The following is an 18,708-nucleotide window of genomic DNA, read 5'->3' on the forward strand; positions in this document are numbered from 1 at the left end:
CCGGGCTGTCCATAGTGGAGCGCATCGACACCTCTTGAACAGAGGGTGAGCGGTCCTCTCGGTGCCAATGCCTACTGGGTGCCGACTCCCTCGGTGACCCAGAGCTCTCGGTGCCGATACGAGAAGGGGACCGGTGTCGATGCTTCTTCGACTTTTTGGAACGAAGCATGTCACCGGAGCTTCCCGGCACTGACGAGGAGGACGTAGAATCCAGCCGTCGCTTCCTCGGGGCCGAGGCCGAAGAAGGTCGGTCTCGGGGAGGCTGTACCGCAGGAGCCCTCAGGGTAGGGGGAGACCCACCCGAAGGCTCACCGCCACCAGCAGGGGAATGGACAGCCCTCACCTACACTCCAGTCGAAGCACCACCGCCCGACGACATCAGCAGAAGTGGAGGTCCCGGTACCACCGACGCCGACGCAGCCTTCCGATGTCTCAGCCCCGATGCAGAGGGTCGATGCCTTGATGCACTCGATGCAGTCGCGGCCGAGGACGGAGGTCTAGACGCTGGCAACGTCGATGCACTCGATACTCCCGGTGCCGATGCCGACGAAGAGCCCGAGAACAAAACGTTCCACTGGGCCAATCTCGCTACCTGAGTCCGCTTTTGTAAAAGGGCGCACAGACTACAGGCCTGCGGGCGGTGCCCAGCCCCCAGACACTGAAGACACGACGCGTGCCTGTCAGTGAGCGAGATTACCTGGGTGCACTTCTTGAAGCCGCTGGGTGACTTCGATGACATGGGCGGAAAAATCACGCCGGCAAGATCAAAACTCGTGATTGCGTAAGGCACCAAAAAGAGGGGGAGAAAAAAATTTGACCCGAGGCCTCAAAAGGGCCTACCCCGAAGACGAAAAGAAACTCACCGGGGCAAAAACTGGAAATAGAGGAAAGGGAAAGACCGAAAAGGTCTTCTTCCGAAATCCTTTTTTTTTTTTTTTTTTCTTAGCGAAAAGTCAAAAGAGACACGTGAGGTCAACTTAAGGGGCGCGAACGGCGCAAACACAACCGTACCGAGCGCGGACAAAAGAAGACTGGCCGGCACGAGCCGGTTTCGGGCGGGAAGATGGCCGCGCATGCGCGGTGCGCATCGGCGCACGAGGCCTAGCAAAGGCTTTTGCTAGTGAAGATTCCGATTGGAGGGGCTGCCGTGGACGCCACCCCATCAGTGAGAACAAGCAGCCTGCTTGTCCTCGGAGAATATACGATTTATATTGGCTGAGATGGAATTGTATACCATGTACCTGATCAATAAAAAATTGTTGAAACATAAAACAAATCGGAGAAAATGTTTCTTCACTCAACGTGTAATTAAACTCTGGAATTCGTTGCCAGAGAATGTGATAAAGGCGGTTAGCTTAGCGGAGTTTAAAAAAGGTTTGGACGGCTTCCTAAAGCAAAAGTCCATAGACCGTTATTAAACGGACTTGGGGAAAATCCACTATTCCTGGGATAAGCAGTATAAAATGTTTTGTACTTTTTAGGATCTTGCCAGGTATTTGTGATCTGGATTGGCCACTGTTGGAAACAGGATGCTGGGCTTGATGGACCTTTGGTCTTTCCCAGTATGGCAATACTTATGTACTTTGTGTCATCAGCAAATTTAATTACCTCACTAGTTACTCCCATCTCTAGGTCATTTATAAATATGTTAAAAAGCAGCGGTCCCAGCACAGAGCCCTGGGGAAGCCCACTAACTACCGTATTTTTCGGACTATAAGACGCACTTTTTTCCCCCAAAATTTGGGAGGAAAATGGGGGGTGCGTCTTATAGTCCGAAGGTAGAGATTTGGCTGGCTGGCCGGCAGGCCGCCCGCCCTCCCTCCGAGTTCGGGATCGCCCTCCCCCCGGCCCTGTCACCACTTCTCCCTACTCACGCGATCTTCCCTGGTGGTCTAGTGACGTTGGGGCAGGAAAGAGCCCCCCCCTTTCCTGCCCAGCGCGCTGCTCTCCATCCTCCTGTATGCAGCCTGATGGTCTCAGCGAGATTCAAAATGGCCACCGAGACTTCAATTCTCGGCGGCCATTTTGAATCTCGCCAAGACCGTCAGGCAGCAATGCATACAGGAGGATGGAGAGCAGCGCGCTGGGCAGGAAAGAGGGGGCTCTTTCCTGCCCCGACGTCACTAGACCACCAGGGAAGATCGCGTGAGTAAGGGGAGAGGTGGTGACAGGGCCGGGGAGGGGGGAGGAGGTAACCCTGAGGGCGATCCCTAACTCGGAGGGAGGGATTCAGACAAGACGCACCGGAGCACCTAGGTTTTAGAGGAGGGAAAAAGCAAAAAAAAATTTTCCTATTTCCCTCCTCTAAAACCTAGGTGCGTCTTATGGTCCGGTGCGTCTTATAGTCCGAAAAATACGGTACCTTTCTCCATTGAGAATACTGACCATTTAACCCTACTCTGTTTTCTATCTTTTAACCAGTTTTTAATCTACAAAAGAACACTACCTCCTATCCCATGACTCTCCAATTTCCTCTGGAGTCTTTCATGAGGTACTTTGTCAAATGAAAAGGGACTATTTCATGATGATACATTTTTTATGAGTTTGCAATTTAAATATAAACTATTGTCACATCTAGTCCTTCCAAATCAGGAGGCAAGCTGTCACACAACTGATGACACACAGTTGTCCCATTTCAGTGTATCAGAGACAGTCAGGCTGAAAACTAGTGGTTAATGTCTGGCTACCAGAGAAACAAAAATTAGTTGAATATTGCAAATACTGAAGCACTCCTGGAGCCCCAGGTTTCTCACATTTTAACAGAAAGGGACAGCTGATTGTAAAGAGAAATGCAACCTTTAAGGAAAACCCTAAAACTATAGGCCTGCACAGAAAGATTTGAAGCACACAGGGCAAACACGAACTACAAAGGGCTTTGCTTTTAGATTTCTCTGAAAAAAGTAACCCAAGGGAGACTTACCATACAGCCTTCCAAGGGAAGCAGCATAAAAAATGGAGTACCTTGAAGATGGGAGAAAGGATGAGGCATAAAGGGGAGCCACAAGCTCATCATTGCATCTTTCTGAAACAAAAGAATTGGTATTTAATTAAACAAAGGAACCATGTAGGAGCAGATGCCAGATTCCCCAGAAACTACATTTTGGTTTTGCCCCACTGCATGTAGTGAGATGCCTATTAAAACTTTAATAAGACTATGGAGCTCATTTTCAAAAGAGAAAAACATCTAAAAAGTGGCATAAAGCAGCATTTGAACGTTTTTCTCACAAATCAATATTTACAAAACAAAATTTTAGACCATTTTCTATGAAGTCCTTCAGAAGTGCATTCAAAACACAAGGGGGTGTGTCGGGGGTATGTTAAGGGAAGGATGTGGGCGTTCCTAAGACTTGGACGTTTTACAGCCATAATGGAACAAAACAAATCCGTCCAGGACTAAAACTAAGACACTTTGAGCTAGACCTGTTTTTAATAACGAATAAGGCATAAAAAGGTGCCCTAAATGACCAGATGACCACTGAAGGGAATCAGGGGTGACCACCCCAATACCCCTCCAGTGGTCACTGACTCCCTCACCCCCCCCCCCCCCCAAAATGTGAATAAAAATATGACTTCCCAGCCTCTATGAGAGCCTCAGATGTTAGAGCCAGGTCTATCAGAGAAGCATGCAAGTCCCTGAAGTAGTGTCGTGGTCAATGTAGTGCACCATGGCTTGGAGGACTCAGGTTCCTATCTCCCTCTACCTGTCACAATTGTGGTGGAAACTGTAAGCCCTCCAAAACTCACCAGAAACCCATTGTACCCACATATAGGTGTCCCCTTCATCTATAAGGGCTACTGTAGTGGTGTACAGTTGGGGGTAGTGGGTTTTGGGGGGCTCAGCACAAAAAATAAGGGAGCAACGATGAGATGTGTACCTGGGAGCATGTTTTTGAAGTCCACTCCAGTGCCCCTTAGGGTGCCCCATTTATCTCCTGGGATGTCTGGGAGACCAGTCTATTAAAAATGCTGACTGCTCCTACATCCCAAAGGCTTGATTATGTGTGCTTTGCACTTGAACTTTTTTTTTTTTTTTTTTTTTTAAATGGACCAAAAAAACAAAACATCCAAATCAAAAAAGTTTGCTGAAAACAGTATTTTTGGGGAAAAAAAAAAGATAGACATTTTTCTTTTATGAAATGATCTTTTCTATTCAGATAGAAATTGGACTTAGACACCATATCAAAAATGCCCTGCCGCATGCTAGGAGACAAAAACAAGAACTGGATCCTCTTAATATGGAAGATTATGGTCTCTAAAGTGGAGGCGTGGCCTAGTGGTTAGGGTGGTGGACTTTGGTCCTGGGGAACTGAGTTCGATTCCCGGCACAGGCAGCTCCTTGTGACTCTGGGCAAGTCACTTAACCCTCCATTGCCTGCCGCATTGAGCCTGCCATGAGTGGGAAAGCGCGGGGTACAAATGTAACAAAAAAAAAAATATATATATATATACAGTGCACTCCATTTAAGTGCACGTCGGATAAGCACATGCTCTGTTTAACTGCATGCCGTACTTTGGTCCCATTTTTGGCACCATCAATTTCTATAGGGACAAACTTCGGTTTAGCGCAACACTGCAAGATCCGTTTATATGCATGGTTCAAGACCGCTCCTCTGCAGGAAAGACTCCGCATAAGCGCGCTCACGGAATATGGAAGTCGATTGTCGTGTGACAACCAACAAGATTTCAAATTTACCACCCCTTTAACTGCCACAGGCAGAATAAGCAAAAGAATGTTGTTAAGAGTATACACTGGGGTCGTCGTCACGGCGGAACTGTAAGACTTTAACTAGTTTAACGAATAGAGGTTCTTAAAAAATTATAAAACAAAGTCAAGCATCTATTGCTAAAGAATATGGTGTCAATCACAGTCAAATTTCACATGTCTTGAAGCAGAAAGACCAGCTTCTGGAAGACTGGCAAAACAATACAAATCCACAATGGAAACGGAAACAGGCGGGAAAAGCTGAGGAGGTAGAAGATGCTCTTCTTTGGTGGTTCTCGAGTCAGGAGCAGACAGCTTCCTGTCAGTGGTCCACTGCTTATGGAGAAAGCTAACCAGCTAGCTGAAAGTCTTGGACTATCTGAATTCAAAACCACTGTTGGATGGTTGGAAAGATGAAAGGAGAGGAACAACATAAAATTCAAGAAACAGCATGGTGAAAAACAAGACACTGATGACTTTGGTGCTGAAAATTGGGTTGTTTCAGTTCTTCCTACCATTTTGAACAAGTTTGCACCTCGTGACATTTTCAATGCTGACGAAAACAGTCTCTACTGGCGAGCGATTCCTGATGGAATACTTGCATTCAAACATGCCGAAACTACAGGAGGTAAAATGTCGAAGGACCGACTGACGATCCTGCAATATGGATGGGAGTGAGAAGCTGGAACCCCTCGTCATTGGAAAAAGCAAACAGCCCCGTTGCTTCAAGAAAGTTAAGCGACTTCCTGTGTCATACGAGGCTAACGCAAATTCATGGATGACGGGGTAAATTTGGAAGCAGTGGCTAAAGAAGTTAGACACTAGACTGCGGGCACAAAAGCGTCAGATTTTGCTACTTTGTGATAATTGTGCTACACACAAGGATGATGTCAGGCTGTCTAACGTCAAGGTGGTCTTCCTGCCACCAAACACTACCTCTCTGATCCAACCTCTGGATCAGGGCATAATAGCCAATTTTAAACAACATTATCGGGCTCTTGTGCTACGTCATCTGATGAGCATTATGGATGATCAGACTGGCAAGCATAAACGTGCTGTTGAACTGGCTCATAATCTATCACTGCTGGATTCCCTACATATGCAGAATGAAGCCTGGAATCATGTTACACAGGCAACCATTGTGAACTGCTACAAGCAGGCAAGCTTTGTTAAGGATGTGGAGAGGGACGAAACAGATGCAGTTGTTGCAAACACGTCATATGACCAGGTTATCGACATCCCAGCCGGTGTTACTGAAGAGGAGTTTTTATTTTATTTTATTTTTTCTGTTACATTTGTACCCCGCGCTTTCCCACTCATGGCAGGCTCAATGCGGCTTACATGGGGCAATGGAGGGTTAAGTGACTTGCCCAGAGTCACAAGGAGCTGCCTGTGCCTGAAGTGGGAATCGAACCCAGTTCCTCAGTTCCCCAGGACCAAAATCCACCACCCTAACCACTAGGCCACTCCTCCACTCCATCGCTATGTAGCTGTTGATTACAATCTACAAACAGCTGAAGACAGCACTGATGTCCAGATATGCGCCTACACGCAGGCAACAACGGCTGATGATGGAACAGGTGATGAAATGAGCAGCGAGGCACATGCTGACGAAATTAAACAACCTCCTCCTGTCACCAATTGCAAGAGTGCTGGAGAGTCTCAACACCGTGCGGGCCTATCTGGAGGCCACTGGATGTCAGTGCTATGACAGTTTTTACCGTTTGGCAGACGTAGTCTATGGAACTCACAGACCCAAGAGTGTACAGAGGACTATAACTGATTACTTCAAGTAAGCCTAATGTCAGTTAACTACTACTACTACTTATAATTTCAATAGCGCTACTAGACGTATGCAGCACTGTACACTTGAACATGGACAGTCCCTGCTCGACAGAGCTTACAATCTAATTAGGGCAGACAAACAGGACAAACAAGAGACTGTATACTGTATATGGAGACTGTATACTGTACGTACAATAAACAGTACTGTACAGTATTCAGTCAGCATTAACTGACGTTAGGCTTACTTGAAGTAATCAGTTTTGCAAAACAGGAGGTTTCTTTTACAATCGCTGCTGTCCGTTGTGACAGGCTCTCTTAGCTTTAAAGATTCTCTCCGTTTGATCTCGGAGGCATTGGATAGATATATACTTCACATAATTTATGCCCAAATCCTGACTCCTGAGGCAGGCATTGCTTTACACCAAAACACGGCCAGTGTTGGGACATTTACTAATAAAACACTCCTGTTGTCTCAGTCTTGAAGGCCCAGTGTTGCTTTTTTGTTTGTGTTCCTAAGACTTAGACATTTTTCAGCTATAATGGAACAAAACAAAAACATCCAGGACTAAAACTAAGACATTTTTAGCTAGATCTGGTTTTAGAACGATTAAGGCACAACAAGGTATCCTAAATAACCAGATGACCACTGAAGGGAATCAGGGGTGACCTCTCCTTATTCCCCCAGCGGTCACTAACCTCCTCTCACCCCCCAAAAATGTGATTAAAAACATTAATTGCCAGCCTCTATGCCAACCTCAGATGTTATACTCAGGTCCGTTAGAATAGCATGCAGGTCCCTGGAGTAGTCTAGTAGTGGTGCAGTGTACTGCAGACAGGTGGACCCAGGCTCCTACCTACCTCTAATACTTGAGGAGGAAAATGTGAGCTCTCCATACTCACCAGAAACCCATTGTACCCACACATAGATGCCCCCTTCATCCATAAGGGCTATGGTAGTGGTATACAGTTGGGGATAGTGGGTTTTGGGGGTCTCAGCAGACAAGGAAAAGGAGGAATGGTGAGATGTGTACCTGGGAGCTTTTTATGAAGTCCATATTGGGATGTCAGGTGGATCAGTCTACTAAAAATGCTGGCTCCTCCTACATCCCAATGGCATGATTTTGTGCGTTTTACACTTGGCCATTTTTTTTTCAAAAATGGACCAAAAAAACAGTCCAAATCACAAAATCGTATTTTCGAAAAAAAAGATAGACATATTTCTGTTTCGAAAATGACCTTCTTTCCTATTTAGATTTTGGCCATTTTTTGCAAAATGTCCAATCTCGGACTTAGACGTCATATCAAAAATGCCCCTCTTTATGAAATAGAAGATGAACAGAAATGGGATAGAAGTTCCCAAATTTTTACAAAATTATCAACCCGGTTAGCTTTCTCAGCTAGTCTTGCCTCACATTTATAAATTAAGCAAACAGAGTTCCACCAAATGCCAAAAGACATCTTCGAATTATCCTTCCACTCAATCATTAGTTTTAAGTGCAAGCGATAATAAGATATCTAAAACTTGAAGAGCAGAATGAAACTTAGTAATTTTATAACTGAGTTGGGAATGTAAGTCAAGTATTTCAGAGACTCTATGCCAGGCTGAGTTCCAGAATAATACTAAGTTAGGGCAGGAATATAAAGTGCTCAATATGTTGCAAGATCCGAGACAACATAGTTTTACCAAAGGGAAATCGTGCCAAACGAATCTCATTGAGTTTTTTGATTGGGTGACAGGCGAATTGAATCAGGGACGAGCTATGGACGTAATCTACTTAGATTTCAGCAAAGCATTTGACACGGTTCCCCACAGGAGGCTTTTAAACAAACTGGATGGGCTGAAGATAGGACCTAAAGTGGTGAACTGGATTAGGAACTGGTTGACGGACAGACGCCAGAGGGTGGTGGTGAATGGAGTTAGCTCGGAGGAGGGAAAGGTGAGTAGTGGAGTGCCTCAAGGATCGGTGCTGGGGCCGATTCTGTTCAATATATTTGTGAGTGACCTTGCCGAAGGGTTAGAAGGTAAAGTTTGCCTATTTGCGGATGATACTAAGACCTGTAACAGAGTGGACACCCCGGAGGGAGTGGAAAACAAGAAAAAGGATCTGAAGAAGCTAGAACAATGGTCTAAGGTCTAGCAATTAAAATTCAATGCCAAGAAATACAAAGTGATGCACTTAGGGAATAGAAATCCACGGGAGATGTATGTATTAGGTGGCGAGAGTCTGATAGGTACGGACGGGGAGAGGGATCTTGGGGTGATAGTATCTGAGGATTTGAAGGCGACGAAACAGTGTGACAAGGCAGTGGCTGTATCTAGAAGGTTGTCGGGCTGTATAGAGAGAGGTGTGACCAGCAGAAGAAAGGGAGTGTTGATGCCCCTGTATAAGTCGTTGGTGAGGCCCCATCTGGAGTATTGTGTTCAGTTTTGGAGGCCGTATCTTGCTAAGGATATAAAAAGAATCGAAGCAGTGCAAAGAAAAGCTACGAGAATGGTATGGGATTTGCGTAACAAGACGTATGAGGAGAGACTTGCTGACCTGAACATGTATACCCTGGAGGAAAGGAGAAACAGGGGTGATATGATACAGACGTTCAAATATTTGAAAGGTATTAATCCGCAAACGAACCTTTTCCAGAGATACGAAGGCGGTAGAACGAGAGGACATGAAATGAGATTGAAGGGGGGCAGACTCAAGAAAAATGTCAGGAAGTATTTCTTCACGGAGAGAGTGGTGGATGCTTGGAATGCCCTCCCGCGGGAGGTGGTGGAGAGGAAAACGGTAACGGAATTCAAACATGTGTGGGATAAACATAAAGGAATCCTGTTCAGAAGGAAAGGATCCTCAGGAGCTTAACCGAGATTGGATAGCAGAGCCGGTAGTGGGAGGCGGGGCTGGAGGTTGGGAGGCGGGGATAGTCTGGGGCAGACTTATACTGTCTGTGCCAGAGCCAGTGGTGGGAGGCGGGACTGGAGGTTGGGAGGCAGGGATAGCGCTGGGCAGACTTATACGGTCTGTGCCAGAGCCGGTGGTGGGAGGCGGGGAAAGTGCTGGGCAGACTTATACGGTCTGTGCCAGAGCCGGTGGTTGGGAGGCGGGGCTGGTGGTTGGGAGGCGGGGCCAGTGCTGGGCAGACTTATACGGTCTGTGCCCTGAAGAGTACAGGTACAAATCAAAGTAGGGTATACACAAAAGTAGCACACATGAGTTGTCTTGTTGGGCAGACTGGATGGACCGTGCAAGTCTTTTTCTGCCGTCATCTACTATGTTACTATGAGGCTCATTTTCAAAGCACTTAGCCTCCCAAAGTTCCATAGAAACCTATGGAACTTAGCCTCCCAAAGTGCTTTGAAAATATGCCTCCAAGTTACTATGTAAATGTGCCGATTGCAGATTTACAAGACCAGCACAAGTTGGATAAGTTACTATTTATTCCAGTTTGCTTAATAGGAGTCCAAAAAATTGTATACATAATAAAATAAAGTGATTGCATTATAGGAGCTGACGCTAAAGGCCTATTTGTGTTCGCCCAAAATAAGGCCTATTACTCATGTGAGTGATATATCAAGATATTTAGACCAAAGGTGATGTAAGGATATATTGAAATTATCATAAATAGTAAAAACAAATTACAATATCAGAACACTGAATTCCTATAACAAAAGCATCCTTAAATAGTTAAAAAATTTCTGGAAAGATGGATTGAGGAGCATATTCAGCAGTATAAAAGGAAATCACTGATCTAACCTGAAGGTTTTAAAAAAATTGAGAATTTGGGAGTGAGAGTTTAGTTTGAAAGGTACTAAAGCAGATATACGTTTTCCCTCTATAACATCAGAAAGGCGAAGGATACCCAGGTTAATCCAGGAGTGCCACCAAATTGGAGTTTTATTAATTGTAATGTAAGGTTGCCCCAAATTGGAGCAGACTCCATAAATAAGGGAAAATTAGGTTCTTACCTTGGTAATTTTCTTTCCTTTAGTCATAGCAGATGAAGCCATTACGTATGGGTTATGTCCATCAACCAGCAGGGGAGATAGAGAGCACTCAAACTTTCACAGTGCCCTCTTGGCCAGCTAGCTCCACTGCCTCTTCAGTATTTGAAGCTTCCAAAGCAGTATGGCAAACCGCAATGGGAATCACAAGAGCTTTCCTCACAGCGAACGATGGCCCATCACAAGGGCATGAACTCATAAAGGAGGGAATGCACATCCTCCTGGAGGGAATAAACTCATCCTCCTTATTGTATAAGTGGAGGGGAACACACGCGCCTCCTGGAGGAAATCACACATCCTCCCAACACACTGGAGGGAATGAACTCATCCTCCTATTTATAGAACTGGAGGGGAACACACGCGCCTGCTGGAGAGAATCAACACATCCTCCAAAAAAAAAACATGCTGGAGGGAATGAACACATCCTCCTAAATTTAAACTGAACATGAATCCTGAAGATTGTTTTCCAACTTTCTCCCAAGGAAGGAACTTCAGGAAATTAGAACAGAACCTGAAAAACAGATTCACAGCATACAGACAATCATACAGGGAGGGCTCATGGCTTTATCTGCTATGACTAAAGGAAAGAAAATTACCAAGGTAAGAACCTAATTTTCCCTTCCTTGTCATCAAGCAGATGAAGCCATTACGTATGGGATGTAACAAAGCAATCCCTAGATAGGGTGGGAACAAGCCACACCACGCGCTAGCACTTGTGCACCAAAACGCGCATCCCTCCTGGCAGCCACATCCAGCCTGTAATGTCGGGCAAAGGAGAGCTTAGAAGCCCATGTTGCTGCACTGCATATCTCTTGAAGAGAGAGTGCTCCAGTTTCAGCCCAAGAGGAAGAAATCGCTCTAGTAGAATGTGCCTTAAAGGCTACAGGCGGAACCCTGCCGGCCAGCAGATAAGCTGAAAAGATAATTTCTTTGAGCCAGCGGGCAATAGTGGCTTTAGACGCTGGAGACCCTCTGCGAGAACCGGATAGCAAAACAAACAGATGATCAGAAGTCCTGAAAGAGTTAGTAACTCGCAGATACTGCAGCAGAGTCCTGCGCACATCCAAAAGGTGCAGCTGCCCAAAAGATTCTGGAAACTCTTCCTCTGAAAAAGAGGGCAAGAAAATAGGCTGGTTTAAGTGAAAGGCTGAAACCACCTTAGGAATAAAGGAAGGCACGGTCCGAACCGTGACTCCGGACTCTGAAAATTGCAGAAATGGGTCTCTACAGGACAGCGCCTGGAGCTCTGACACCCGTCTCGCCGAGGTAATGGCCACCAGAAAAACGGCCTTCAGTGTCAAATCTTTCTCCAATGCTCGCCGAAGCGGCTCAAAAGGAGATGCCTGCAGGGTTTTCAAAACTAGCCCCAGGTTCCAAGCTGGACAGGGTGCTCGCACTGGAGGTCGGAGCCGAAGCACCCCTCTAAGAAACCGTGCCACATCTGAGTGAGCAGCCAAAGACACGCCTTCCACCTTACCACGAAGGGAGGCCAACGCTGCCACCTGCACCCGCAGGGAATTATAGGCCAAGCCTTTTTGTACACCTTCCTGCAAAAAGTCCAGAATCGGCGAGACAGGAGCCCGCACTGGAGCAATGGCTCTGGAAGCACACCAAGACTCAAACAGGCACCAAATCCTGGCATAAGCCACGGAAGTGGACCGCTTGCGGGCTTGCAGGAGAGTGGAAATAACTTTATTGGAATAACCTTTATCCCTCAATTGCGCCCTCTCAATAGCCATGCCGTAAGACCAAAGCGGCCGGCGTCCTCCATGGCTACCGGTCCCTGAGTCAACAGGTTCGGTACCAGAGGTAACGGCAGAGGAGCCTCCAGGAGCATCTGTCGGAGGTCTGCATACCAAGGTCTCCTTGGCCAATCCGGGGCGATGAGGACCACTTCTCCTGGGTGCAGCCGAATCCACAAGAGCAGGCGCCCTATCAAGGGCCATGGGGGAAACACATAAAGTAGACCCGGAGGCCAGGGTTGAGCCAAGGCATCCAACCCCGCCGAGCGAGGATCTCTCCGTCTGCTGAAGAAGCACGGGACTTTGGCATTGGCACTTGTCGCCATTAGATCCATCACGGGCTTGCCCCATTTGGCACAGATCTGCAGGAATACTTCGTCTGCCAGATTCCATTCTGCTGGATCGATCTGATGCCTGCTCAGATAATCGGCCTGCACATTACTCTGACCTGCAATATGAGCTGCCGACAGACACTGAAGATGCAGCTCGGCCCAGTGGCAAATCAGTTCGGCCTGCGCGGCTAGTGCTCTGCACCTTGTTCCGCCTTGTCAATTTATATAGGCCACCGCTGTCGTGTTGTCCGACATCACTCTGACAGCCAATCCTTCCAGGGTCACTTGAAAGGCCAGAAACGCCTGAAACACCGCTTTCAACTCTAGGCGGTTGATGGACCACTCGGACTCCTTGGGTGTCCATAGACCCTGGGCATGCTTCCCCTTGCAGTGTGCACCCCAGCCCTTCAGGCTGGCATCTGTTACCACTAGGCACCAAACGGGGAGCGTCAGCGGCATTCCTCGCCGCAGCATGCTGTCCGAGAGCCACCACTCCATGCTGAGTCGGGCCGCAGGGAGCCAAGTAAGTCTGCATTGGTAATCCTGAGAAAAAGGAGACCATCTCCGGAGTAGGGAATACTGTAGAGGTCTCAGGTGCGCTCTCGCCCAGGGTACCACTTCCATCGTGGCTGTCATCGATCCCAGCAGCTGGACAATGTCCCAAGCTCGCGGGCGGGGCATCCTCAGGAGCAGACGGACCTGATTCTGAAGCTTGCACCGCCTTAGCTCGGGTAGGAACACATAGCCCGAGACTGTGTCGAACCTGGCCCCCAAAAACTCTAGCGATTGTGAAGGGGACAGGTGACTTTTGGCCATATTGACGACCCAGCCTAGAGATTGCAGTACTGAGACCACTCTGGCTGTAGCTTGTAAGCTCTCTGTTGCAGAGTCTGCTCTGATGAGCCAGTCGTCTAGGTACGGGTGAAACCTTCTCGCCTGAGAAAAGCAGCTACTACCACCATTACCTTCGAAAAGGTTCGGGGAGCTGTGGCGAGGCCAAAAGGCAAGGCCCTGAACTGGAAATGTTTTCCCAACACCGCAAACCTCAGAAACTGCTGGTGCGGGGGCCAAATCGGTATGTGCAAGTAAGCTTCTTTCAGGTCTAGAGACGTGAGAAACTCTCCTGGCTGAACCGCCGCAATGACGGAGCGCAGGGATTCCATGTGGAAATGCTGCACTCTCAGGGACTTGTTCACTTCTTTTAAGTCCAGAATAGGGCGAAAGGACCCACCTTTTCACGGCACCACAAAGTAGATGGAGTATCGGCCGCAGCCTTGCTCGGCGGGAGGCACCGGGGTCACTGCCCCTAACTGAATCAGACCTTGTAAAGTCTCCTCCACCGCCGCCCGTTTGACGGCAGAACCACATCGGGACTCCACAAACACGTCTCTTACTGGGGCGTTGAATTCTATTCTGTATCCATCTCTGATCAGGTCCTGAACCCACTGATCTGAGGAAATCTTGGCCCACTCCTCGACAAAGAGGGAAAGCCGTCCTCTGATGACAGGCATCGAGGAGAGGGCCGGTGCACCATCATTGAGAGGGTCGCCCCTGAACTCCTGGTCTTGAGCCACCGGCCGTGGAACGCTTGTCCGAGCGAAAGGAGTTCCTCTGCTGACCACGGGCACGTGAAGTGAACCCAGCAGAACGCCCCGGGCGGTACCTTCTAGCTTCACGGAAGCGAGGTCTGTACGAGGAGTGGACCGCCTGGCCCTTAGAGGAAGGCCTCTGCCTATCTTCGGGCAAGTGCTGGGGTTTTGGATCACCCAGGCCTTTCACAATTTTCTCCAACTCCTCACCAAATAGGAGAAGTCCTTGAAAAGGCAACTTCACCAACCTTTGCTTAGAGGCCATGTCCGCTGCCCAGTGTCGTAGCCACACAGACGACGGCGAGCCGCCACTGCTACTGCCATTTGTTTAGCCAAAGCTCTGACAAGGTCATAAAAGGCATCAGCCAGAAAGGACAAGGCCACCTCCATCCGCAGAGCCACATCCAAGAAGGGCTCCGCTCCATCTCCGGGCTGAGCCACTGCCCGTTGCAGCCAAGCTAGGCAGGCTCTCACAGCATAACAGCTGCATGCAGACGCCCGAAAAGTGAGACCTGCAATTTCAAAGGACCGTTTCAATGCTGTTTCCAGCCTACGGTCTTGAACATCCTTCAGGGCAACACCTCCTTCAACGGGGAGGGTAGTTCTCTTTGTCACCGCAGTGACTAGGGCATCCACTGTAGGCATTTGAAAACGAGCCATATGTCCCTCACGCAGAGGGTATAACTGCCCCATAGCCCTGGAAACTCTCAAAGGTCCCTCGGGGTCAGCCCACTGAGCCGAAACAAGCTCTAGGATGGAGTCATGCAAAGGGAAGGCCCGAGCAGCTTTCTTGGTACTAGCCATCCTGGGATTACCCGAGGAGGCCATGCCACTGTCAGGATCTTCAATCGAGAGGGCCTGCAGGGTATCAGAAATAAGCGCTGGTAGCTCATCACGGTGGAAAATCCTCACCGCGGAGGGATCATCCAGATCCTGTGATAAATCCGCACCTGACTCTGGTTCCTCAGACCAAGAACGTCTGTCAGAGTTCTCCGAATCCTCATACCCCAACCACGGGGGGGGGGGGGGGGGGGGGGGGGGGGGGGGGGGGGAAAGGTGCACCACAATCTGAAGGGGAATTAACCCTTCTGCGCTTATCTTTAGGCCAAGCATCCAGGAAAAAAGCCTCACTGGGCAGTCCCAGGCCAGAATCCATCGGGGGGGCAATCAGAGGAGCCTCAGGCGACCCTTGAGGAAGGGCTCTTTTCATCATGTATGCTTTATGCAGCAAAAGCACAAAATCCGGGGAGAAAATCTCACCCTGGGCACCCAAATCCTGTCCGGTGCTAGCCACTCCTGAAATAACCTCATCTCGAGGTGCCCCACCCAGCTCAGGTCTCTCCTTGTCCACGGAGGCCGCGCCATGCGGTGTAAACAAAATGGCGCCCGCTGCCAGCTCAGAGCGGGAAGAAACATCGCTCGCCATGCTCGGGCCGGCTCCTACGCCAGTACAGCACGATTTACAGAGCCCTGCTGCTGATTTGCGCTTGCCACAAGTGGAACAGCGCTTTACATTGTCCGCAGCCATCGCCGAAAAACAGCGGTAAAATCCAAAATGGTGGTTTCGCGCCAAAATCGCCCCGATCGCGGGCCCACCCCGGAGGAGTTGGAAAACACTCTTACCTCAAAGGATCTAGTGTACAACTACGATCCTGCTGAAAATCAGGTCAAAAACCTCTGTTCCAGCGTCTCTGCGTTTAAAAACGCGACGCAACTTTTTTTTTTTTTTTTTTTTAAAGCTGTGAGGAAAGCAGAGGTATTGAAGACTCCGGAGGCTCAGATGAGTGGGAAAGGCAGGGAAAGGGCGAACCTATATGCCTGCATCCACTGTTGGTGGGTAAGGACAGGGAAAGCAAGGCAATATGTCCACATCCACAGAGGTATGGGTAAGGCAGGGAAAGGGCTAACCTATGTGCCTTTAAAGTGAAGCTGCTATAGCCTCCAACACCCCGGTTAACAACTGGCAAGCCAGGAACCACCTCCCGGCAGATTTTTCTGGAGCTCGAACAAGCTGCAGCCACCCTGCTAGGGGAGATAGAGAATACTGAAGAGGCAGTGGCGCTAGCTGGCCAAGAGGGCACTGTGAAAGTTTGAGTGCTATCTCCCCTGCTGGTTGATGGACATAACCCATACGTAATGGCTTCATCTGCTTGATGACAAGGAAACACATTTTACTGCTGTTCAGCACCATGGCCTGGACAGCTCCCATAACAGAGAACAAACCAACCAAGTAAAAACATTTTGGGAGACACAAAAAGATAAGACTGGTTAGCAAAATGGGGATAGATGTTAATGAGTAACCTAAGCAAGCACTTTTTCAAAGAAAGAGTAGTGTATGCATAAAACACCTTCATAGTGGTGGTGGTGGTGGTGGTAGACTGAGCAAACATTTCATTTGATAATGTCATTCCACTTTTTTTGCCTCCTACACTTTGAATACCATACTTACTTCGATTCAGTGCATCAAGAACAGATAATCCTTAACTGCAGAGTATCAAACTAGAAATCCAGAGATAGAGTAGGGCAGCAGTACTGAGCAATCATTATAGTCAGTTTTAGGCTATGTTTCTCTCTAAAATTGACTACTGCTTTAACATCATTATTATGAAACAATATAGAATCACCAAGATTGAAAGGTGTGTGTTCTACACATAGATATTACATAGTAACGTGGACGGCAATAATCGAACGGGGCCGGCCATCTATAAGGGCAGCCATCTCTAATGCCGGCCCCGTCAAGCAGCATACCCGACTGTATTATTGAAACAAGATGGCCGGCCATCTTTCATTTTGATAATACGGTCGGGGCTGGCCAAATCTCTTAGAAATCGCCAGCATTAGAAATGGCCGCCATTGGCTTTCACCGATAATGGAAACTAATGGCGGCCATCTCAAACCTGGCCAAATCCAAGCCCTTTGGTCGTGGGAGGAGCCAGCATTTGTAGTGCACTAGTCCCCCTCACATGCCAGGACACAAACCGGGCACCCTAGGGAGCACTGCAGTGGACTTCACAAAATGATCCCAGGCACATAGCTCCCTTACCTTACGTGCTGAGCCCCCCCCCCCACAAATCCCACTACCCACAACTGTACACCACTACCATAGCCCTTAGGGATGAAGGGGGGCACCTACATGTGGGTACAGTGGGTTTTGGGGGGGGGGTTGGAGGGCTCCCATTTACCACCACAAGTGTAAAAGGTAGGGGGGGGGATGGGCCTGGGTCCGCCTGCTTGAAGTCCACTGCACCCACTATATACTGCTCCAGGGACCTGCATACTGCTGTCATGGAGCTGGGTATGACATTTTAGGCTGGCATAGAGGCTGGCAAAAAAGTGTTTTATTTTTATTTTTTTAGTGTGGGAGGGGGTTGTTGACCACTGGGGGAGTAAGGGGAGGTCATCCCCCATTCCCTCCGGTGGTCATCTGGTTAGTTGGGGCACCTTTTTAAGGGACCAAAAAGGGACCAAGTAAAGACGGCCAAATGCTCGTCAGGGCCAGTTTTCTTTTTTCCATTATCAGCCGAAGCTGGCCATGTTAACCACGCCCCCTGCCCTGCCTTCGGTACCCTGCCGACATGCCCCCCTTGAATTTTGGCCGGCCCTGAAACGGAAAGCAGTTGAAGCTGGCCAAAATCGACTTTCGATTACTCCGATTTGGCCGGCTTTAGGAGAAGGCCGGCCATCTCCAGATTTGTGTCTGAAGATGGCCGGATTTCTCGTTCAAAAATAAGCAGGATAGTAACATCAAACATATAAATGGCAAGAGGCGTACTCACTTGCAAATGCGAGTAGAGACCCTCTCTGTCCTGCCCCCGCATCAATACGTGATGACGGGGGCGTGACAGAGAGGGAACCTGCGCACCTGCAAGTGAGGGAACCGCTGTCGCCACCGCTCCCCCCCCCCCCCCAGGGTTGCCGCTACCGCTCCCCCCACCCACCCGGAGTCGCCGCCGCCACCCACCCTCCACCTGGCCCGGGTACCTGGCTTCACTATTCAAACCGCCGGAACGCAGCACACAGCTCATCTGAGCTGCCGTTGGCCTTCCTTACCTGCCCGTGTCCCGCCTTCGCCAATGTTACGTCACACAAGGGCGGAACACACGCAGAGAAGAAGGAAGGCCGACGGCAGCTCAGATGAGCTGTGTGCTGCATTCCGGCGGTTTGAATAGTGAAGCCAGGTACCCGGCCCGGGTGGAGGGGCGGCGACCTATTCGGGGGGGAGGGCCTTTCAACCCCCCCCCCCCCTTCCTTTACTAGCCCGTTTTTACGGGCTCAACGGCTAGTAGTAGATGATGGCAGAAAAAGACCTGCATGGTCCATCCAGTCTGCTCAACAAGATAAACTCATATGTGCTACTTTTTGTGTATACCTTACCTTGATTTGTATCTGCCATTTTCAGGGCACAGACCATAGAAGTCTGCCCAGCACTAGCCCCACCTCCGCCTCCCACTACTGGCTCTGCCACTCAATCTCAGCTAAGCTTCTGAGCTGCTAAAGTTCATCACAGTGCTTGCATTGTGCCAAACAGATCTTTCTTCTGGAGTTCATAAGATGTAACACC

At 48.8% G+C, this 18,708-nt stretch overlaps 1 protein-coding gene across 1 annotated transcript in view; it reads right to left on the bottom strand.

Moving 5' to 3' along the window:
* Window positions 1-18,708, bottom strand: part of CNTNAP1 (contactin associated protein 1) — a 394,500-nt gene that overhangs the window by 345,159 nt on the left and 30,633 nt on the right. The window contains 1 exon segment of the mRNA XM_030221745.1: window positions 2,921-3,022. Within this exon segment, the coding sequence (XP_030077605.1) occupies window positions 2,921-3,022 (102 nt within the window).

Source organism: Microcaecilia unicolor, chromosome 12 (genome assembly GCF_901765095.1).
Source record: "Microcaecilia unicolor chromosome 12, aMicUni1.1, whole genome shotgun sequence".
NCBI classification, from domain to species: Eukaryota; Metazoa; Chordata; class Amphibia; order Gymnophiona; family Siphonopidae; genus Microcaecilia; species Microcaecilia unicolor.